The following is a 21,604-nucleotide window of genomic DNA, read 5'->3' on the forward strand; positions in this document are numbered from 1 at the left end:
AAAAACGAATTTTCGAGCACTTTGCTGCCAGCTGGAATGCTCAATCAGATCGAACGTATATATCATATGCATATATCATATATATAAATAAATACATATATATTAATATATAATGTGTGTTTTTGACTTGGCCTTGGCAAAAGACGTCTTTGTTTTTGTTTAATTTTTGTATATTGCCTATTGCTAAACTGCCTTGCTACAAAAAAATAAAGATCGAAAAAAGAAATAGTGCAAAAAAAAACTATAGAAAAACAATGAATAAACAAAACTATCTTGCTGTAACTTTTGGAGTTTCTCGACACAATTTAGACTTACAATCTAAAAATACAAACATTTCATTACATTTCAATTTGTTGTTGTTTAGGTCTAGGTATATGTTGCTGGTTGCTTTTATATATGCACTTAGTTGCGGCAAGTGCCCCATCCGCCGGGGCAGCCGACTTTGATTCGCTAAGAACTACAATTAATGACTACAGGCTACAACTGCGCTTAAGTTTTCTTTTCTTTTCTTTTTTTTTTGTTGTTTTTTTTTCATTCTCGTTTTTTTAACAAATTCTTTTGCTAATGTTTTATATGATTATTTTATGCATTTCTCATTGTTGTGTCATTTTAAATAGTTATTAATAAATAATTAAAATATATATATAATATATGTTTATATATATTTGTTGTTTAGATTTTACTTTGCTTTTTCTTTATATATGAGTAGGTATTTTATGGAAGTGGGTTAACTAGCATTAACGTATCATAATATTGGATGATCCGTTCTATAACCGAGCATTATAATTTTGTTTTGTTTCTGATATTTAGGCTAAACATAAAAATAATGCGAAATGATAACTTTAATACAGTATTTTACATATTCTAAACTAATTTAAATATATTTTTATATATATGCATATATATTTATATATAAAATTCGCTTTAATTAAAATGTACATTTATGCAATTAGTATTTTGTTGTGTTTTATAGTTATTCTGCAATGTGAGGCATCTTTATCGTTATCTTTATATAAATACGTTGCAATAATATCTCGGTGTATCTCTTCTGTGTACAACAAAACTTATGGGACGAGAGATATAGAGAGGGGGGAGAGTGATAGATTAGGGGGAATAAGCTTATAAACTAACTGTACAAGGTAATATAGGATCTGGTTACGGGTTCGAGTGTGTGCTGTACAAACATTTAAAAAGAGTGTAGAAAATGGTAGGAGGAGGAGGTTTTGTCGGGGGGAACTTAGGATACATGTTGCTGTTGGAAGTAGTCGATCGATCGATCGATCGACATATCGATTGGTCGCTTGCTTCTTATGATTATCATCTAACCTCACAGTCTTTTTTCAATGGAAGTAAACCGCCAGGTCCGTTGTTGCCGCTGCCGTTGTTATTGTTGTTATTATTATTGTTGTTGTTGCTGTTGCTATTATTGTTGTTCGAATTGCTGTTGCATGAATTGCTAGATCCCGATCCGCTGGCCGATGGCAATGAGTTGTTGCTGTTATCGTAGTTGCCCACATTGACGCACAACGGCGTCGTGGGACCAACACTACCACCGACACCGCCCCCAACGAGCCCACTTACAACAGACGCACTTGCTCCGCTCTCCGGCAACGAGGTTGAATCATGCACATCGGCACTCTTGCTGGAATCAATGACGAGACATGGCGGCGATGGTGTGCTCGTATCCTTGCCCAACAGCGCCGGCGACGCGTTCGCATTCTGCGAGTGCGGCGTGAAGCTGTTGGGCATCAGTCCCGACGGCGAGGCATCCCCAATTGGCAGCAGTGGCAGTTCAGGCGCCACAGCAGCTCCTCCTGGTGAGCAGGTGGCCACCACAGTTGGCATTGGCTCTCTGGCCTCCGATTTGGCGCCAATCATATAGGCGCCTCCAGCGGACACTCGAGCAATCTTCAAGCGCAGTGGCGCCTCCATCTGCGGCTGATCCTGCGTGCTGATGGTCATCGTGGTTGTCGTTGTTGTCGTCTCCGTCTTGCGCTTACCAATCCGCAGTATCAACTTAGGCTTCTCTCCGGGTGAATCACCCATCGTGTTTTCAATCAGCGTTGTGGTCATGGTTGTTTTTGTGCTGACACTGCTGCTGTTGCTGTTGAGGATTAGCTGCTGTTGCTTGTGACGCTTCTTCTCCTTCTTGTCCTTCTTCGGCTTGTCCTTCTTCTCCTTCTTGGGCTTCACCAGCAGCGTCTCATTATCGCCCGCCAGCTCACGCTTGTTGTTATCCTCACCCTTGTCGAAATCCTGCATGACCTTCTTGCGGTAGTTCATCGAATCCCGCTTGATCTCCTCCAGCGTGGGCGTACTATAGTTGCTGGTCAGCCTTTTCTTGGGCGGACACGCTCGTCGCGTCATCTCGTAGCTGTAGCTGCTGCTCTCCGATCCCAGATTGAGACCCAAGTTGCCAGCATTGCCGGGATTCGTTTCACTCGCCGCTGGCAGTCCACGTATCTTGATCTTCAGCTTCGTCGGCGCCTGGTGATCATCCTCGCTGCTCTCCAGCGTTTTGCTGCGTCCACGTCGCTTGCCCGCACTACTCGCCGCTCCCGTCTTGCCATTATCCGTGCTGCCCGAGCTGCAGGCACTGCGGCGGCGTCCATCGTTGCCAGCGCCAGCGACGCCGGTTGGCAACAGTTGCTCCTCCAAGCCCGCATTCGCATCCAAGGCACGCAGTTCCCTGCTGCTGGAGTTCTTCTTGAAGCGCTTGGAGGTCAACTGCTCGTCATCCAGCTCGCTGGCATCCGACTTGCGCAGGTTCTCCAGCGGCAAACTGTCCAAAGCAGCTGGCAGACCGCAGGAGCTGTCGTCGTTGAGGTTATCCTTCTGCACTACGTACAGACTGAGCAGCTCCTTCTTGCGCATCCTCCGCGAATTGCCGCTCACGGTCATGGAGCAGGCTGCGGATGTGCTGGCCACCGTCGAGGTCAACTGTGCCGCCACCGTCGTCTGCACCGCATTCGACTGCACCAGGGAACTGCTGGACATGCAACTGCTATTCGCCACGGTGCTGTAATGAAGATCCGGATAGCCAAGTGGTCCCTTGATCTTCAGCTTGAGTTGATTTCGCGCATCCGACAGCGATGCTTTGGTGGTCAGCGTCGTTGTGTCCGAATCAATGGATACCTCTTCGGAGGTGGCCTCCATTGAGGCTTCCATGGCGGGCACAAGCTCGGAGACAAGTGTGGCAGCTACGCTAGGCGCCGATTGATTTGCCTCCGTTGAATGCAACGCGAAACTGCTCGGCACAGGTTGCATGACACTTGTGGCAGCAACTCCTGCTGCGGCCGTTGCAATCGCAGCTGTTGTCGCAGGTGTTGTTGCTGTTGCTGTCGTCTGTTTATTTGGTGAGGTATTGTTGCTGTTGTTGTTGCTGCTGCTGCTGTTGTTGTTGGTGGTGCCCGTGGCACGCAGCGCCGACTGAAACTGTCGCTCATCCTCCTCATCGAACTCGCTGAGCGTCTGATCCGCCGTCCCAGAATCGAAGGCACCCAGCAGATTGTTCTGATACGCCTCCTGGGAGGCAGTGCTGTGTGGCGCCTCGAATCCCAAGTTGTAGGTGCGCATATCGACGGGACCAGGCAACACTGGCTGCACAATCGCATGCAGCAGCGGATTGGAAGCCGCTGCTCCACTTGGCGGTTGCGTTTGAGTCTTGTTCTGGCCACGCAGCTTGCAGCTGGCATAGCTTGTAGTGGGCGCTGCTCCAGCTCCCGCTGAGTTGGGCGTGCCACGCAACTCGAAGCTGCGACGACGATCACGCAACGATTGCAAATTCTCCACACCTGGTCCGGCCAGCTCATCCTCGTAGTTGTTGAAGTCGAAGGGCGTGCCCGCCAGACTATTGTTGCCATAATCCGCAATTTGCGGTGGCAACGGCAGCATAACGTTCGCCGCACTGCCGCCCCTGCCACGCCCTCGTCCACGGCCGCGTCCACGTGTGCCGGCAGCGGCACCACTGCCACGCGGTGCACGCTGACGCAGTTTCCCCGCCAACGTGTGCGTCAAGGGATCGTATTTGGCGGGCGCAGCGGCTGCAGGCAGAGGCGTGGCCATGGGCGGTGTTGGCGTCGGCGGTGGATGCAACACGGTTGGTTGTCGCGGTGATTTGCCTGGTGATTTGCCCTGCGGCAGTTGTGGTGATTTGTGTAGTTGGTGTTGTTGTTGTTGCTGCTGCAGTTGTTGTTGCTGTTGTTGTTTCAGCTGCTTGGCGCTGCTGCGTTTGCTGGGCGAGATGCTCTCCTTGTTGGACACAACAGGCAAAGGCACAGGCAGCGGCACAGTCACAGGCAGCGGCACAGCAAGTGGCACGGCATGTGGCACAGGCACAGCAAGTGGCACACTCACAGGCACCGTCTCTAGCGGCACAGCCTGTTGCACTGGCGGCGTTGGTGGCATCATGGGCGTCATCTGCTGCTGTTCCGCACAGCTGCTGAGCAAGTTGCTCGGATAACTTGGCATATTGCCATCCACAGGCGATTGCAGCTGATACGAATGATTTGGTGTTGTCGTCAGCGTCATGTTGGGCGTGGTGTAGGGCGTGCCCACATAAGGCGTGCCTGGTTGTTGTGGTGTGGTGGCAACCACAACACCGCTGTTGCCATAATCCGTTGGCGTTGTGTGTGGTTGTTGCTGTTGTTGTTGTTGCTGTTGCTGCATCATTGCTGCCAGCTGTGGATAAATGCTGCCGTTGTATTGACTATTTGGTGTGCGTTGTTGCGCATGTGTTGGTGTCGTCTGTTGATGTTGTTGCTGTTGTTGTTGTTGTGGCGTGTTGTTGTACATGGACATGGCATCAATGCCATTGACCAAGGGCGTGTGATTGCCATAAGCGCTGTTGCTGCCGCTGTTGCAACTGTTGTTGTTATTGTTGCTATTGCTGCTGTTGTTGTTGTTGGCAGCAACAGTTGTTGTCGCTGCTGTTGCAGCTGTTGTTGTTGCTGCTGCTGCTGCTGCACCTGCCGCATAGCTATTAAAGTAACCCTTGTCCAACTGCTGGGCCAACTGACTTGGCGGCTGATCATTGGATTCCGAGACAGAACTGGGCGATGAACTGCGTCTTGCTGCAATCAAATCATTCTCATTCCAACGCTGCATGCGTCCAAATGGCGACTGCATCCGTGTGTTCTCATCGTAATCACTCAGCTTGTTGTTGTTGCTGCTGCCTGTGAGTTGATTGACCGTGGAGGAGGCTTGGGAGGGTATTGATGACGCTGCTCCTGCTCCAAAGCTGCTCAAACTATTCTTCACAGCTGCTGCAGCCAAGTCAACAAAGTCAGGTGTTGTTGTTGCTGTTGTTGTGGCAGTTGCAGCAACACTTTGATTGTTGCCATTGCTGTTGGTCTTGTGATGTTGTTGCTGCTGCTGCTGTTGTTGTTGTTGCAACTGTTGCTGATGAGGCGATGCCTTGTCCAGATAACAACCAGGATAGTTGACATTGCTGTAGCCCAGATTGTTGTTGCTCGCATTTGTGGTGGGCGTGGCATTGGGCGTATTGGTCAGGCTGTTGGCATAGCTGCCACCACTATTGGCTGTCATCGGAGAATCCTTGATGGTCATTTGACTGGCCACCGAATTGGGCGCCGAACTACTAAAGAGACAACTCTGTTGTTGTTGCTGCTGCTGCTGTTGTTGCAGTTCCTTTTGTGCATGTATCAAGTCTTCGGGATCAGCTGCATTGTGGAATGGAAATACGGAGGGAATTGCAGGTGTTGGTGGCAACAAATCAATTGAGTCCTTGCACTCATCCAACACTGCCTTGCGCTTCGTTTTACGCAGTTTCTCGAGAAGATTACGTGTTGCCTGTGCGCTATCCTCCTCAGAGATTTGTTTGCTGTTGTTGTTGCCACCGAGCAACGTTGTCAGTGGTCCTGAATTGGGCGGATTGAGCACACTTGCCACACTGGCCATGTTGGATGCAAAATTATTGCCATACTTGCTGTCCTCCATCTCCAGTATGGTGTCTACAATGGGTTGATGCGCTGCATCCAGCTCCAAGGCGGTACATGGCACAGGAGTTGCCACTGCAGCAACTGGCAACTGTTGTTGCTGCTGCTGTTGTTGCTGCAACTGTTGCTGTTGCTCCGAATGTTGTTGCTGCTGCTCGCCGGAATTGGAGTTCGAGTCCAGCTCTATTATCTCTGGCGGCTCTGGAGGTATCACGGTCACCGCTGGCGAGGATGTGGATGCCGAGTATTTGCTGGCATTCGCTAGCAACTCATTCTGGCGCTCCTCTTCCAGCTCACGCACCAGTTCCATTTCGTTGAGCAGATGCTGTGTATGATGCGTGTGCTGCTGCTCCTCCTCATCCTCGTCCCGCGTGCGTCTTCTTCTTCTACGCGACCGACTCCAGCGACTGCTGCGTCTTCGTTCGCTCCGATCGCTGCCCGCCTCATCGGACAACTCGTCGTTGGATGGCGTGGGTGTGGGCGAGGCAGGCAATGGCGCCGCCGGCGGTCGCTCGTCAATGTCCGCCGATAGCTCGTCCAATTTGCCGGAACTCGCTGGCAATTGAGTGTGCGTTGGCGCCGTTGTCAGCTCCTCATCGATATCCATGGGCTGCTCACCAGCCTCCGCATCCGTCTGCAGCAGTTGTTGTTGCTCCTGCTCCCGTTCCCGCTCTCGTTCCCGCTCCCGCTCTCTTTCTTTCTCCCTTTCCCGCTCTCGCTCTCTTTCCTTCTCCTCTTCCGCTGCCACGGCTGTTGCTTGCTCGGAAATGGGTGTGGGCGCTCGCAGTTTAGGTGGCGGTGTGGGCGTGGCATTGTTGAGCTGCTGCTGCTTCTTGTCCAGCAACTTGTCCAATGCACTCGTCGTTCGTCCTGTCGCCGCCTTACGCTGCGCTATCTCATGCTCCAGATTCGGTGGCGTCTTTTTGGGTGACTCAGCACGAGATTTCCGCCTGGACGTCGACAGCGTTGGCGATGGCTTCTCTGGACTGCACTTGGCATTGACCACAACGGCGGGCGTTGGTGAAGGCGGTCGAGACTTGGAGTTGCGTGTCGCACGCTTCGATATCTCCGGAGCCGTTGGCTTGGCCAGATCATCTAGGGAGGATTTGCGTCGCTGGGACGTTGACTTTGGTGTGGCAGGCACTTGTGGCGACACTTCCATCGCTGCATTCTTTTGCGGTGTTCTCTTTGGCGATTTATTTGTCGAATTCTGTCGCGTTCTTCCTGCTAGAGGTGTCACTGGCGCCGGCGGCGCTTTGTCTAGCGATTTGCGCGGTGAACGCTTTGGCACAGTTGAGGTTGAGTTGGATATTGAGATTGGAGTTGGTGTTGGGGCCGGAGCAGGTGCTGCAGCTGATACTTGCGCTGGTGTTGCTATTGCTGTTGCTTCCTTACGCTTCTCCATGGCATCGCTATCGCTATCGGAGTCTGTGGCACTGCCGCTGCTGGAGCTATCGCTGTTGCTGCTGGAGGAGTTGCTGCTGCTGTCGCTGTCCCCGGAACTCGAGCTGGACAAATTGGGCGCTGCAATGCGTCGCTTGACGGGCGTTTGTGTCTCCTCCTTGGAACGTCTGCGCGACAAGCCGCTTACTCCCTGATCCTTGAGGTGTGAGGCACGTCTGACAGGCGTCGTTTGTTGTTTGCTTGTTGTTGTTTTGCTGGTAGGAGTGGTTACAGTTGCTGCGCCAGTTGTTGTTGCTGTTGCTGCATCCTTGTCGCTTAGCTCGTTCACCGAACTCGACTCTTGGGTCGCCTTGGTTAAGGCTGCTCCGCTGTTCTTCAACTGCTCGGCTGCCTTTTTGGCTGCCTGCCTTTGTGGCACATAGGAAACGGCAAAATTCTGCAACTTGGATACTTCATTGTTCTTGGGCGTGGGTGTGGGAGTGGGCGTGGCAGTGAAGCTGGAAGTGGAGGTGTTCAGTTTCTCCTTTTCACGCTCCTTCTCCTTCTCTCGCTCCTTCTCCCTTTCCTTCTCCCGCTCCTTCTCCCTCTCCTTCTCCCTTTCCTTCTCCTTCTCCCTCTCCTTTTGCAACTTGGGTGGTCTTCCTCGCTTGCCACGTTCCGCCGTCGTTTCTCCCGTCGTTTTGCCCGCTGATTTCTGCAGTTCCTTGGGTCGCGTCTTCTCCACTTCTGTTCCACGATAGCTGGCATCTTTCGTCTTGTTTTTGGCGCTGCTGCTGTTGCCGGCACTGGCGCTTGTGCTGCCGCTTTGCTCCGGATCGCGTAATCGCTCGGAGGCATCGGGCAGCAAAGATGTCGCGAGATTTGTCGATATGCGCATATTTTCGGATGCCTTTTTGGCTGCCTGTCGCTGTGGCACCACCAGCAGATCCACCGCTGTAAACGATGTGGTTGCATTGCTCTTTGTGTTGTTTGATTTGTTGCTGCCTTTGGCTTTAGTTGTTGTTGTTGTTGTTGCTGCTGCTGCAGTTGCAAGTGTTGTTGCTGTCGTTGGTAATGTGGCAGCTGTTGTTCCCGGCACAAACTCCTTCATGGCCGCCTTGGTGCGTATCGTTTGCTGATTCTGTGAATCGCTTACATTACTCTCAGCTGCCGCATGCTCCTCCTCTGGCTCTTCTTCTTGTCCATCCTCTTGCGCTGTGCTGGTCGAGCTATCCGAGTCGGAGTAGATGTGATGACCCAACTTGCGACTTGCTCCCGTTGCATTTGTTGTTGTCGTTGCGGAGGTTGTTGTGTTGCCAGAGATTGTGTGGCCGCTGGAGAGATGACTGCGGGAATGACGCTCGGTAGGCTTAAGTGGCAGCAGTTCCTCACTTTCATCGCTGGATAAACTGCCGGCATCTTGTTGTTGCATTTCCTTGTCCATTTGAGCAAGGCCTCGTGTCGTCGTGGTCGTTGTTGTTGTTGTGCTTGCTGTTGCTCCATTGCTGGAAAGCTTTCGACGTGCCGCCGTTCCACTTGTTGTAGTTGTTGCTGCTGCTGTTGTTGTTGTGCTTTGCTTTGACTTAGATGCTTGGGATTTCGCAGGTACTGCTGACTTGTTAACGCGCTGCTTGCCACGCTCCCGTTCCCGGTCCCTATCCCGTTCTCGTTCCCGCTCCCGACCCCGTTCATCGTCATCGTCGCTGGAGGAACTGCAACTGGTGCGTGCATCGCCAGACGCCGCAGACGCACTCGCAGCTGCTTCACTTTGACGCCGTTGTTGTCGTTGCTTCTGCCGTTGATCGATACTTCTGGCATAGGATTGCTTGCGGGATTTGGCTGCTGTTGCTGTTGTTGTTGTAGTATTGCTGGCGTGGCCGTGTTTATTGTTATAGCTATTGCTTTCGCTGCCGGAATCACTTGCTGATCCACTGGCACTTGCTGTATCCGAGGAGGAGCTGCTGCTGGCGCTACTACCGCTGCTGCTGCCTCGCGCCGAGCTGGAATCACCCGATGATGAGCTGCCGCTAGACGTAACGGCGGACGTGCCGGCATGGGATTTATGTGATTTATTGGGACTCGACGTCGCCGTCGTTGCCGTGCCGCTCTTTGAGGCACGCCTCCCCGCACACGGCATCGCCGTAGACGCCGTTGTTGGCGTCCTTGGCGAGCCACGTGGCTTGGCGGCCTTTGTATTGGCCATTGTATTTGTTGTAGTCGTAGGTTGTGTTGTTGTAGACTGTGTTGTTGTTGTTGTTATTGCACCATTGTTGAGTTTCTTTTTAGGCGAACCCTTGACCGCCGCCTGTTTGCGCTTCGTGGGCGACTGGGAGGCGCGTCCACGTGCCTGTATCTTGCCCATCAGCTGCTCCAGTATATAGTCTAAGCTCTGATACTGCGCCGGCACAGTTTGCTGATCCGTCGAGCTATAGAAGCGATCATATAGCGTTGGCCCATCATTCGCATAGATGATGGCATCCGTATCCAAAGCGGGACGTTGTTGTTGTTGCAGCTGCTTATTACTGCTGCTGCTGTCCGCGGAATGCTGCACTGCCTCATCGAGCACACCCAGCTGCTTGTAGAAGACTTGTTCGCGCAGCTTGAACAGCGAACGGGAAAGCTTTTCACGCCGACTGACCATGTAGCAGAGATTGCGCACACGCTCCAGATCCTGACGCAAATGTACGACCAGCTTATGATTCTCGAGATCCTGTTGTTCCTGTTTGCGTGCCAGCATTTCGACATCCTCGGATTTGGGCGGTATTAACTCGCGATTGTGACGAGACTTTCGCTTTAGCTTCCAATAGTTATAAATGGCAATAATCGCATCCTCATCCACATCAAACAAATGGCAGCTAACGTCATTGATATTTACATGCTTATCAAACTCCGCCTCCACCTCCTACAGAGATAGAACAAATCCAATAAAGTAAATGAAGAAATAAAGTAAATAGTTAACTTTATTCATACCTGTAATCGCTGAGCTCGCGCTTGATTGCGCTCCTCGGAGGTCATGTCGTTTTTGCGATGATGATTCTTGCGTCTTCGGTGATCTTCACCCTTGCCACCGGGTGTGTTGCTGCCATCGCCAGCGGCGCCACTGCTTGAGAATTTATTATTCTTTTGCATGCAACTGGAGGCGGATGTGTGATGACTGCTGGCACTTGCTCCCTCCTTCTTGCCCTTGCTCATGCTATGCTTTTGGCAATAGGAGCGCAATTTGACACCATCCTCGGCATTGCCCTCCTCGATGATGGCACGCATCTCGAGACCGTGCTGGAAGGCACAGGTTACATGGTATGCCGTCTTGCACGTCTTCACCGAACACTGGATGCAGCTGCCCACACGCTCCCGACAGAGCACACAAATCAATGACCAGCGACTTTGCGGAATGCTTGAGATTTTTGTTATCGGCTCCATGCGATCAACACAGCCAATGCTCACTTCCGGTATCCAGAGTGCGCACGAGACATGCGCCCAATGTTTGCCCGATTTGTTGGACTTCATGGCGCCGCCCTTGTTCGGACATAGCACACAATCTGGCTTAATACCCATGGAACAGGTTCGACAAAGCCATTGACCTATTAAACAAGCATCAAGTATTTGTATATATTGTTATAAATTATATTAAATGATCTGATTGGAATTTACCTGATGGAATCGCTGTAATGCCGTAACAAGCCTGATGCACGCAGATGTTGCAATTATCACAGAATACCATTTCGTTGGCCTCCTCAGAGTCGGGCGATCGACAAACATCACATATAACATTCTCATCAAACTCAATGCCCAATCCCTCCTCCTGCTTAAGTATGACCTGAATTTGTTCCCAGCAACGCACCTGTTCAAGAATTGTTAATTAAATAAATGTAACCAAGTATTAATTATATTTATTCACCTCTAGCTCCTCGATGACACGCTCAAACTGCGTTTCATTAATGGGAAATGCACCGCATTGGGCCCGATCGCCATTATAGAGACGCAGCCAGGCCTCATCGATTGGATCTATGTCATAGGCACATGTGTTCTCCGCCAGGGCAACAACATTCGTCAGGCAATGCAGATCCGGCGAGTAATGTTCATCTTTGGTGATGCGCAGGAAACGATTTTTTGGACTGCAAAATAAATTCAAATTTTTATTTAAATATGTTAAAATAATAATCACTATTCAATTCAAATAGAAATGTTGAAATCATAAGATAATTAAATTGAATAAGTTACAAAATATTCAAAAATGTTCAAGTAATTGAAACAATTTGATTCAAGTAACAATTGCAATCTTGCAGCGGAATTGTTAATATTTTCTTATAACGCTAATACTGTTATTGTAGATTATTATTTAATAAAATTTAGTAATAATTTTAGGTGCTACTCACAGTTTAAAGTCATGAGCTGGCGACACAATTGGCTCCGACAGCACATAAACACACGGCTCGGGCAGCGAATCGGGATTGACGGGAACTTGTACGCCTTTTTCCCATTCCTGCTTCCATTGATCGGTTACAATCAGATACTCGTAGTTGGCCAATGGCTCTGAGTCTGGCAATTTCATTGCGCTAATGAGATCCTTGCTGCAATTTTTAAACAAAATATATAAAAAACATCCATTGTAATTGGGGGTAAAGCAGGGTCAAGTGTCAAGGATTAGGAACATTTTGGATACACACCGATACAGTTCAGCTGGCGCCTCTGTTGAGCTGCGATTGTAGATGCTCGACATTTTAATATCGGCCACGGAGCGGGCTTGCCACGTGCTATTGCTGCCGCCGCTGTTGCTATTGTTGTTGCTGCTGTTGTTGTTGTTATTGCTATTGCTGTTGTTGCCTTGCGCTTTACACTTGCTGGCCGATTTGGCCTTGCCTGGCAGCTTCGTTGTTGTTGTTGTTGTGGTTGTTGACTTGGCCGGGCTGTGCTCATGTTGCTCCAACGCTGGCCCTGTTGCTGCTGCTGCTGCTGCCGCTGCTGCTGATGTTGTTGCAGTTGCAGTTGTTGGCGCTGCAATTGTTGCCGTTGCTGTTGAAGTTGCAGGTGCACCATTGGGCGGTCGACCTTTACGTCGCTTTGTGGGCGGCGGTTGCGGTTCAACATCCTGTCGCTGCTGCTGCTGCGGCGGTTGCAGCTGCTGCTGATTACCGCGTTTACCTCTTTGTGACATTTTTCATTGGTGTTGTGTTTTGTGTGTTTTGTTTTCTTTGTGTTTTGATTGGTTTTCTTCGTGGAACCTGCTTCGGTTCGCTCTTGTGCTACTTAGACCTCCCGCGTTTGCTTCTAATGTCTGCCAAGTGCGACCTGTAAGTGAAGGAGAAAGGAAGGCAGGCAGTAAGGAAGGGGAGAATGGAGGATTAATCAATGAGAGTTATTCCAATGGGAGTTATTTGCAAAAAACTTACTACATGCTTAAGGCCACAATTGACGACACCACAACCAAACTGCCGGTTGTTGTTGCTGTTGCACTCTTCGTGTCTTGTTGTTGTTGTTGTTTATATTAATGTTATAAATATTTGTGTATTTATTATTATTGTTGTTGTTGTTGTTGTTGGGGTTGTTGTTGTTGTGGTTGTGCTGCTGCTGCTGCCGCCCGTGTAACATGGACGCCGCTGCCGCTGCACCAGCACTAATCCCGAGTAGCGCCGCCACTTTGCAGTCTGTGCCGTGCACTGCTATAAGCAATAATGCGCGCTACCGCTCCCCCTCCCGCTTTTGTTATTGTGTGTTTGTTCTCCTCGATTATTTTGTTTTCGCACGCACTTTGTGTGATCAATGTTATTAAGTCAGTGCTCGTATTAATTTTGTAGAACACGTCTAAACCAAATGCCATTAATTATATTGCCAACTATCAATTTCAATTTGCACATTTGCAAATTTTTTGTACATTTTCTATGCATTTTTCGTCACAAAAAATACACAAAAAAAACTGAAAGAGGCAGTAAAACGGAAAATAGAAAATCGCTATTCACAAACAAAAGCTGGCTACTGCATAACGCAATCATCAAATGCCATCCCAATATCCATCTATCTCGCACGCTCGTTTTAAGGGCGCGCGCTTTTATTGCATAGGTGCGAGCGGGACGCAGGTGGCTTGCGTGTTGCAGCCGTCAGCTTTTGTGCGAATGTCTCTATTCCACTCCTCAGCGCACTGCTCCCCCCTTACAATCACATTCGTCGTTTTTGCACCTTTTTTTTCCTACTTTTTATTGTAGTAATATTATTTGTTTTTGGAAATTGCACATTTTTACAATGTTTTCTAAATGATGCCCGTGCCCGCTGGTTGGCATTGTCGCCACATTTGTTGCTTTGTTTGGCTGTTTTGGTTGTCGCGTTCGAGCGAATTTTGATTGGATATATTACTCTGGGCTTTGCTTTTGCCGCCGCAGACACACACGCGAGCACTTGCTAGTGAACGAAATAGACACAGGAAATAAATTACACGTTACGTTTATTATGCACTCGCGATTCGCGCAATTGGCATAATATTTGCGACAAATATGCAATTTTTACTGATTATTTACAAGATTTTCTTCTCGGTTTCGTTTTCTACGTCTGCCATTTTGCTTTTCGGCTTATCGATTATTAGAGCTGTACCGGAATCGACTATCGATAGCTGCACTAGTTCACAATAGTTCACACAATATATTATCGAAATTACCTGCGACTGCCAATGGATGCACCGATAGCATTTAAAAGTTATCGACCGCTGTCAACTGAGCTATTTTTTAGCTAGCTTTGGCTATATTCATGGTTCGTTTTTGCCAAATGAAATCTTGAAACGGCGGGCGATTTAAATTTGAAAATTTAACCAACAAAAAATTGTTTAAAAAATTATTACAAATCCAATGCAATTTGAAATAAGATGAAATAAAGGTAAATGATTAAGTGATGGTTTGAAGTTCGCTAGCCCTCGGAGGGGAGAAATTGCAAATTTAATTTTAAAAAATATCAAAAATTCTTGAAATGAATAAAAACTACCAAGAAATATGAAAAAGCTATCTAGGTCTGGCAGCGTTAAATTAAATGGCAAACGCATAGTTTCAGACACAGCTGTTTTTCCGCTAAAAGGTTGGCAACACTGCTACCAAGCATAGAGCAGCAAAAGAAGAGAATTTTCAAAGGGCAGCCAAATTACAATTCGCACAAATTTTACATCAATGTAATGTAAGCATACGTAAGAAGGAGAATAGTTATTGCGACTTACAGATTAGAAATCAGATAAGCTTATAGACAGCCATCTGTTTGTCTCCGCACCCGGGCTTGCACTCGCCAACCGCAACCGCAACAGCAACGGCAAAGGCAGCAGCAAACACAAACAAACAAACAAGCAAACACACAAATGCAAATGTATTTCTTTGTCTGCAGTTTGCTGGAATATTAATCGAGTATTTGAATCGAGCGAGTGCACGACACAGTGCAAACGAAATATATTTCGAAAAATGTCAACAACTCCAAATTCGAATAGTAGTGGTAGCAACAACAATAGCAATAGCAACAATTCAGGTAATAAGCAGCAGCATCAGCAGCAGCAACAACAACAACAGGACACATACAGCGACAGCAGCAGCATTGAAGAGAATCTTGAGGCAGCGGAGGAGCGCAGACGTCGAATACTGAAGAATCGCAGTCGCAGCAGCACCTACATGCAAAGACAGCAGCAGCAACAACAACAACAGCACAGCACCATGAATGTGTCCAGCGGTGCCATCTCCAAGCACGACAAATCCATGACACCATCCACAAGCAGCGCTGCCGCCGCTGCAGCTGCAGTGCGTCTCGGTCCGCCAGAGCGCATCTCGATGCTGGTGGATGGCGTCCGATTCACCGTGGAGCAGACTCTACTCACAGCACATCCAAACACCATGCTGGGCACTATGTTTGGCTCCGGCTTTCAGTTTGTGCATCCCAATGAGCGTGGCGAGTATGAACTGGCCGATGGCATCTCGCATTTGGTATTCCGTGCTATTCTGGAGTACTACAAAAGCGGCGTTATTCGTTGCCCGCCCACCGTGTCGGTGCCGGAGCTGAAGGAGGCGTGTGATTACCTGCTGATCCCGTTCGATGCCACCACAGTCCGTTGTCAGAATCTAAGTGAGTATGTTTGCTGCTGTTGCAGACGGACGGCGTCTCTTAGTTAGTGCCCCGTCTGTTTTGCTCTCTTCCCGCTCTTTTTGTTTCTTTACTCTCCAATTGCCATGCTGACCACACGCCTATGTTGATTTTCTACCACACTAAAGGAGGCCTGCTCCATGAGCTGAGCAATGAGGGAGCACGACAACAGTTCGAGGTCTTTCTCGAGGATCTAATATTGCCGCTAATGGTTGCATCCGCACAACGTGGCGATCGCGAGTGTCATGTTGTTGTGCTGCTCGACGACGACATGGTCGACTGGGACGAAGAGTTCCCACCACAAATGGGCGAGGAGTACTGTCAAAGTAAGAGTGCATAGCATTCCCATAACTACCTCATCAACATCTCATATAAATCTACTCCTCTTTAGCTGTGCATAGCACTGCCATGCATCGTTTCTTTAAGTACATCGAGAATCGCGATGTGGCCAAGCAGGTGATGAAGGATCGCGGCCTGAAGAAGATACGCTGCGGCATTGAGGGTTATCCCACGCACAAGGAGAAGATACGTCGACGTCCCGGCGGACGAGCCGAAGTCATTTACAGCTACGTGCAGCGTCCATTTATACACATGTCCTGGGAGAAGGAGGAGGCCAAGAGTCGCCATGTGGATTTCCAGTGTGTTAAATCGAAATCTGTTACGAATCTCGCCGAGGCCAATGCTGATCCACCACTCGAATTAGATGCAAGTGCGTAAGCAGCTCCTAAATCTGTTTTCCCCATGATTAATGAGGTATTACTCTGTTCTTTCAGGTGGCAATCCCATTCCGTCACCAGCTATAGCCGTGGTCAATGCCCAGGCAAACAATGCTGACATGGCAGCTGTCGCAATTGGCATTGTCGGTGGAGGTGGAGGCGGAGGCGTAGGCGTAGCCGGTGACGCAGTTGCCGCTGTTGTTGCCGTGGATGAAGCCGCCGGCGGCAATGTCATGATAAACGATCCGGAGCAAGCGGCCATTGCTCCTGGCATCGTTGATGAGCATGTGTAGAGAGATGCCCCAAGGGCAATTAGCACACTGCCACGTTAGCTGCACGCACCCGGAACGCTTTCTACGTTTTCAACCCAAATTTTGTATACGCAATTAAAAATAAAATACACAAAAATACGAACAATTTATATAAATGTCGATGTAACTGGGAATTGCAGCCAGGGATCGTAAATAACAAATATGACAAGATTTTAAGCCCTTAAGAAAGGACCTTTAATTCTGTGCGGAGAAATTTTCTTCATATTAAAATAAATGCAATAAAAAAATTAAATTTCAATTTTTATATACATATCATTTAACATCTCTACAGAAAAATTTGGAAAGTTTATTACTATGATGCAATTATTATAGAACTTTAAAAGATCTATTTTAATTTATTCAAAAAATGAATTAGTATTTTATAAATAAAAATTCTAATCGTTACGATCCCCGATTGCACCACTTTAAATAATCAACCTGACCCTATAATATTTAACAAATGATTTTGACTTAAAGTCGGCTTAGGAGCCTCCTTAAGCACCATCAAAGGATTCGCGTTCGCCCTGCGACAGCGAGGAAGTTTCCCAGTTCAAGGATCGCTCAATGGCCATTTTCCATTTCTGATAGCGTAGATTTCGCTCCGTGGACTTGACCTTCGGTTTGATGGAGTGACGCACCTCCGACTTAGAGAGTGGTCCCTCCATGTTGTAGTCCGGTGCCACAGTCTTGTAGGCAGCCATAGCTGCTCCCTGTAATAACAGAATGTTAGCCATGTAAGGGAAGATCTGAGAAGAAGGACTCACCAGTGCTGTGGTCTCGGCAATTTTAGCGCGGAGCACATGGATGCCCACAAGATCGGCCTGCAGCTGCAGGAATAGATTGTTCACAGTCATGCCGCCATCGACCATTAGCTTGGCCAGTGGGATTTTGCAGTCCTTGTGCATGGAGTCGAGGATGTCGCGCACCTGGAAGCAGACAGCCTCCAGAGTGGCGCGTACAATGTGTTCACTGGTTGTCTCCTCGCTCAGTCCACAGATCACGCCGCGGGCATCCTGATTCCAGTAAGGAGCATACAAGCCATTAAAGGCCGGCACAAAGTACACATCCAAGGAGCTATCCACCGTGCTGGCCATTGACTCAATCTGACCCGTATTTTGGATGAGACCCAGGTTATCCCGCAGCCAGTTAAAGGCGGCACCAGCAATGGCCACGCTACCTTCCAGCGCATAATAGGGAGCCGCACTGCGTCCCAGTTGGTAACCCACTGTGGTAAGCAGTCCGTGCTGCGAGTGCACAATCGAGGGACCCGTATTGTAGAGCAGGAAGCAACCCGTGCCATAGGTTGCCTTGGCCTGACCCTTGGCCAGGCACTGTTGACCCACGAGCGCTGCCTGCTGGTCTCCCAGATCAGCCGTAATGCTGATGCCCTTCAAGACGCCATCGGCAATAACGCCATAGTGCTCAGCGCTGGAGCAAATCTCCGGAAGAATGGTGTTCGGCAGGCCAAAGAACTTGAGCAAATTGGGATCCCATTGCAGTGTCTCAATATTCATGAGCATTGTCCGTGAAGCATTCGTGACGTCCGTCTTGTGGACGCCGCCATTGACACCGCCGGTTAGATTATACATGAGCCAGGTATCGATGGTGCCAAACCTGGCATCGCCCTCATCCATGGCCTTCTTCACCGTGGCCACATTGTCGCGCAGCCAGCGCAACTTGACGCCGGAAAAGTACGGAGAAAGTGGTAATCCACACAGTGGACGCAAATAGTTAATGTTCCGGGCATTGTTTGGAATCGTCTTGAGCAAATCCTCGACTGTGCTGGTCGTGCGATTGTCCAGCCAAATGATGGCATTGGTCAGAGGTTCACCCGTATTCCGATCCCAGACAACCGTGGACTCCCGTTGATTGGTAATGCCAATAGCAACAATTTCCTGTAAATTAAAAAAAAAAATTAAACTAAAGAATTATTTTTAGAGAAATAAGTAATAAAAGAATTATTTTTAGAAAAATAGGTAATAAAAGAACAAGAATTTGTCATTTTATTTCTAAAGCTTATCTTAACTCTTTTTATAGTTTAGAATTTAAACTGTAGATCAAAAATAAGGTTTAAAATTGAGTTTTATGACAAAATAAATACAAATTCTTTTATCTATGTATTTGTATTAAAGCACTTATTGTTATTTTGAACAATACATTTGACCATAGATGAACCTAGTCAATTTATAATTCAAATTCATTTGAATCAAAAGCTTTGGCGCTTCAATAACATGTCATTTTCATTTATTTTTCCCCTTTTTGGGTGTGGCAACACTGTGCGGTGAGCACAGCACAAAAAGCAGTAAACAAGACAGAAAAAAAAACTGCTGATAAGAAATACAGAGCTAAAACGACGTAACAAAATCCGTAGCCAATTAAATTCCCGTTTTCCCTGTTCGCCTCAATGTCAAACACAGTTAAAATTCTCTGTCGAAAGGTCGCCAGTGTCATAACCAACAGTCACTCAGTCAGGCAGCAAATAAGAACGATTATGGCAACTGGAGAAGGCGCATTGTCATCAACATCTGTAAGGGAAGCGGCAATTGTGGCTGTTGGCCAAATGTGTTCAACAGACGACAAAGTTGACAATTTGCGTCAAGTGGAGGAGCTGGTCCGGAGAGCCAAGGCCAAGGAGGCCACGATGCTCTTTTTACCCGAATGCTGTGACTTTGTGGTCAAGGATAAAAGCCAACTGCTGAGCTTAGCAGAGCCGTTAGACGGCCAACTGATGGCCAAGTATCGTGAGTTGGCCAAATGCCATCAGATCTGGCTATCGCTTGGCGGTATACACGAGCTGAGGGCATCCTCGGAAGGTGAACCCAACAAAACCTACAACGCCCATGTGCTGCTCAATGACAAAGGTGAACTGGCAGGTGTCTATCACAAGTTGCATCTGTTCGATGTGCAGACCGAGGAGGTCAGCATGATGGAATCTGACTATGTGGCGCCGGGCAACCGGCTGGAGCGTCCCATTGCCACACCCGCTGGTTTGCTGGGTATGCAAATCTGTTATGATTTGAGATTCGGAGAGACGGCACTGCTGCTGCGTAAACTGGGTGCCCAGATCCTCACCTATCCGTCTGCCTTCACGTATTCCACGGGCAAGGCCCACTGGGAGATTCTACTGAGAGCGCGTGCCATTGAAACCCAATGCTTTGTGGTGGCAGCAGCCCAACAGGGCTGGCACAATAAGAAACGTCAGTCCTGGGGCCATGCCATGATCATCGGTCCCTGGGGCAATGTGCTCGCCGACTGTGGCGAACAGGAATTGGCTGTGGCGACAGCTGAAGTGGACTTTTCCACGCTGCAGAAGATCCACCGGAGCATGCCCTGCTTTGAGCATCGACGCAACGACATGTACAGTCTGACTGCATTCAATTTGAAGCTGCCCAATGCGGAGAACGCACAGGATCGGGCATTTGCCAACAACACCGTGGACAAAAGGACCATATTCTATGAGTCCGAGCATTGTTATGCCTTTACCAATCTTCGCTGTGTGGTGAAGGGTCATGTGCTGGTCTCTACCAAGCGGGTAACTCCACGTCTCAACGGCCTCAACTGTGCCGAGGTGACGGATCTCTTTGCCACCGTCTGCATGATCCAACGTATGCTAGAGAAGATCTATGGCACCACTTCGGCCACGGTGACGGTACAGGATGGAGCACAGGCTGGTCAGACCGTGCCACACGTTCACTTCCATGTCATGCCACGACGCAACGGCGATTTCGGGCACAATGATCAGATCTATGTAAAGCTGGAGGATCGTGCCGAGAATATGCCACCTCGTACGCTCCAGGAGCGCATCGATGAGGCGGAAAAGTATCGTGACTATCTGCAGTGCAATAGTTAACCTGGCTCACTTTAAATATACTTTTGGAACTCCTCTTTTATGTAATGTGATCGTCAGTAAAGCTCTTATCAAAAAAAAAATATATATATCGATCTTGTTTATTAACCCAAATGTCAGGATCAGGGACCGTGAAGACTATAATATTTTAAAATATAAACTATCTGCTAATTTCATTGAAAATATTAATTTTGAACTCAAATTTGTTTTCAAATTAATCTGTATAATTTAGATGGAAAAAAAAAAGAAAATTTAATTTTGGAATTAAAGTAAGATGAAGAAATTAAATATGAAAGATATTAAAATTTGTATTATTTAGATCAAATATAAAAATTTAAATGAATGGTTATAATAATGAAAAGTAAAAAATCAACTCATATTTTTAATTTATGTCTAGAATCTAGATAACAAATATTATATTTATTTTAAACTAACAAATAAGAAATTTAAAATTTCTATAATAGAAATCGAAAATTAAACTCTTTCCAAGAGTTAAGACTACTTTTATAAAAAAAAATTATATTTATAATTTTTATAAAAAAAAACTGTATATCTGAAATCCTGTTAATATCCGTAATACTCATTTTTTGTTGCTCACCTCAACTTTTCCACCAAGCGTTAGAAGCTTTTGGCAGGCTCCTTCGATGCACTCGTTGACTGTGCTGGCAATGAGCTGAGGATCCTGTTCGCACCAGCCTTCCTTGGGAAAAATGGACGGTATCTCGATCTGATGGAAGCAGACAATTTCATCGGTGCCGGCGTGGAAGATCATGAAACGCGCCGACGTGGTGCCCTCGTCAATAGCACCAACGAATGGGCCCGACAACTTGGACTTGTCGCACAGACATTTACCAGAGTTATCCATTTCGAGAGTTATTTATGATAATAATATTGTGTAACTATTTATGCACAAAAAACACTAATTAAACGGCGTAAAACGCTTGTGTGACTCCGTCTGCTTTGCCAATGGAATTACTGTTCGATTGTGAGCGACATACTCGTCGGATGCGATAAGAGATAAGGCCCAGCCCCTTTGGTGCGAGAGCTTTTGACGTGTTGGTTGTACTCTGTCCCCAGTTGTTTAATGCAGCGGCGACATCAATTAAAACTTGTTTTCAAAACGTAAATAATTTGTTGCGAATGATTGTGCGAAAACGGAATGAGGAAATACGATGTTTATGCGGACAACACTATCGTGATATTTGAATTGACATACACACAACATTAAACAGTTGATTTTAATTTATTCAAGTTAATTTATTACAGCACAATTTATTTGTCTATTTAATACTA

The 21,604-nt window shown here is 47.7% G+C and overlaps 4 protein-coding genes across 4 annotated transcripts; 2 read left to right on the forward strand and 2 right to left on the reverse strand.

Annotated features, from left to right (window-relative positions):
* On the reverse strand, nt 1-13,761 carry LOC117788927 (PHD finger protein rhinoceros). The gene is made up of 8 exons (XM_034627871.1): nt 13,492-13,761; nt 12,731-13,173; nt 12,008-12,629; nt 11,717-11,911; nt 11,239-11,455; nt 10,992-11,181; nt 10,311-10,921; nt 1-10,242 (listed from the first exon to the last, which is right to left on the reverse strand). Exons 3-8 carry the CDS (start codon nt 12,493-12,495, stop codon nt 1,318-1,320), a joined length of 10,626 nt encoding a protein of 3,541 aa, XP_034483762.1. The 5' UTR covers nt 12,496-12,629; nt 12,731-13,173; nt 13,492-13,761; the 3' UTR covers nt 1-1,317.
* A 656-nt stretch (nt 13,762-14,417) lies between these two features.
* On the forward strand, nt 14,418-16,572 carry LOC117788951 (BTB/POZ domain-containing protein 10). The gene is made up of 5 exons (XM_034627907.1): nt 14,418-14,492; nt 14,694-15,419; nt 15,566-15,763; nt 15,829-16,146; nt 16,211-16,572. The coding sequence occupies exons 2-5, from the start codon at nt 14,768-14,770 to the stop codon at nt 16,444-16,446; spliced, it is 1,404 nt and encodes a 467-aa protein (XP_034483798.1). The 5' UTR covers nt 14,418-14,492; nt 14,694-14,767; the 3' UTR covers nt 16,447-16,572.
* A 137-nt stretch (nt 16,573-16,709) lies between these two features.
* Nucleotides 16,710-21,581, reverse strand: LOC117788943 (glycerol kinase). Its single transcript, XM_034627896.1, has 3 exons — nt 20,910-21,581; nt 17,229-18,359; nt 16,710-17,174 (listed from the first exon to the last, which is right to left on the reverse strand). The coding sequence occupies exons 1-3, from the start codon at nt 21,174-21,176 to the stop codon at nt 16,959-16,961; spliced, it is 1,614 nt and encodes a 537-aa protein (XP_034483787.1). The 5' UTR covers nt 21,177-21,581; the 3' UTR covers nt 16,710-16,958.
* On the forward strand, nt 18,791-20,394 carry LOC117788949 (nitrilase and fragile histidine triad fusion protein NitFhit). The gene has a single exon (XM_034627905.1). The coding sequence runs from the start codon at nt 18,869-18,871 to the stop codon at nt 20,312-20,314; it is 1,446 nt and encodes a 481-aa protein (XP_034483796.1). The 5' UTR covers nt 18,791-18,868; the 3' UTR covers nt 20,315-20,394.
* Nucleotides 21,582-21,604: the final 23 nt, after the last annotated feature.

The sequence above is a fragment of the Drosophila innubila genome (assembly GCF_004354385.1).
Source record: "Drosophila innubila isolate TH190305 chromosome 3L unlocalized genomic scaffold, UK_Dinn_1.0 0_D_3L, whole genome shotgun sequence".
NCBI lineage: Eukaryota > Metazoa > Arthropoda > Insecta > Diptera > Drosophilidae > Drosophila > Drosophila innubila.

Excerpts from the sequence above, each read along its gene's own strand:
- LOC117788927 (XM_034627871.1), bottom strand. The coding sequence starts at position 12,495 with ATGTCACAAAGAGGTAAACGCGGTAATCAGCAGCAGCTGCAACCGCCG. Across the intron at positions 11,456-11,716 it reads CCAGCTCATGACTTTAAACT|TCCAAAAAATCGTTTCCTGC; the intron begins GTGAGTAGCACC and ends TTTATTTTGCAG. Across the intron at positions 11,182-11,238 it reads GTGTCATCGAGGAGCTAGAG|GTGCGTTGCTGGGAACAAAT; the intron begins GTGAATAAATAT and ends ATTCTTGAACAG.
- LOC117788951 (XM_034627907.1), top strand. The coding sequence starts at position 14,768 with ATGTCAACAACTCCAAATTCGAATAGTAGTGGTAGCAACAACAATAGC. Across the intron at positions 15,420-15,565 it reads AGTCCGTTGTCAGAATCTAA|GAGGCCTGCTCCATGAGCTG; the intron begins GTGAGTATGTTT and ends ACCACACTAAAG. Across the intron at positions 15,764-15,828 it reads GGGCGAGGAGTACTGTCAAA|CTGTGCATAGCACTGCCATG; the intron begins GTAAGAGTGCAT and ends ACTCCTCTTTAG.
- LOC117788949 (XM_034627905.1), top strand. The coding sequence starts at position 18,869 with ATGTCAAACACAGTTAAAATTCTCTGTCGAAAGGTCGCCAGTGTCATA.
- LOC117788943 (XM_034627896.1), bottom strand. The coding sequence starts at position 21,176 with ATGGATAACTCTGGTAAATGTCTGTGCGACAAGTCCAAGTTGTCGGGC. Across the intron at positions 18,360-20,909 it reads CGCTTGGTGGAAAAGTTGAG|GAAATTGTTGCTATTGGCAT; the intron begins GTGAGCAACAAA and ends TTTAATTTACAG. Across the intron at positions 17,175-17,228 it reads TTGCCGAGACCACAGCACTG|GGAGCAGCTATGGCTGCCTA; the intron begins GTGAGTCCTTCT and ends CTGTTATTACAG.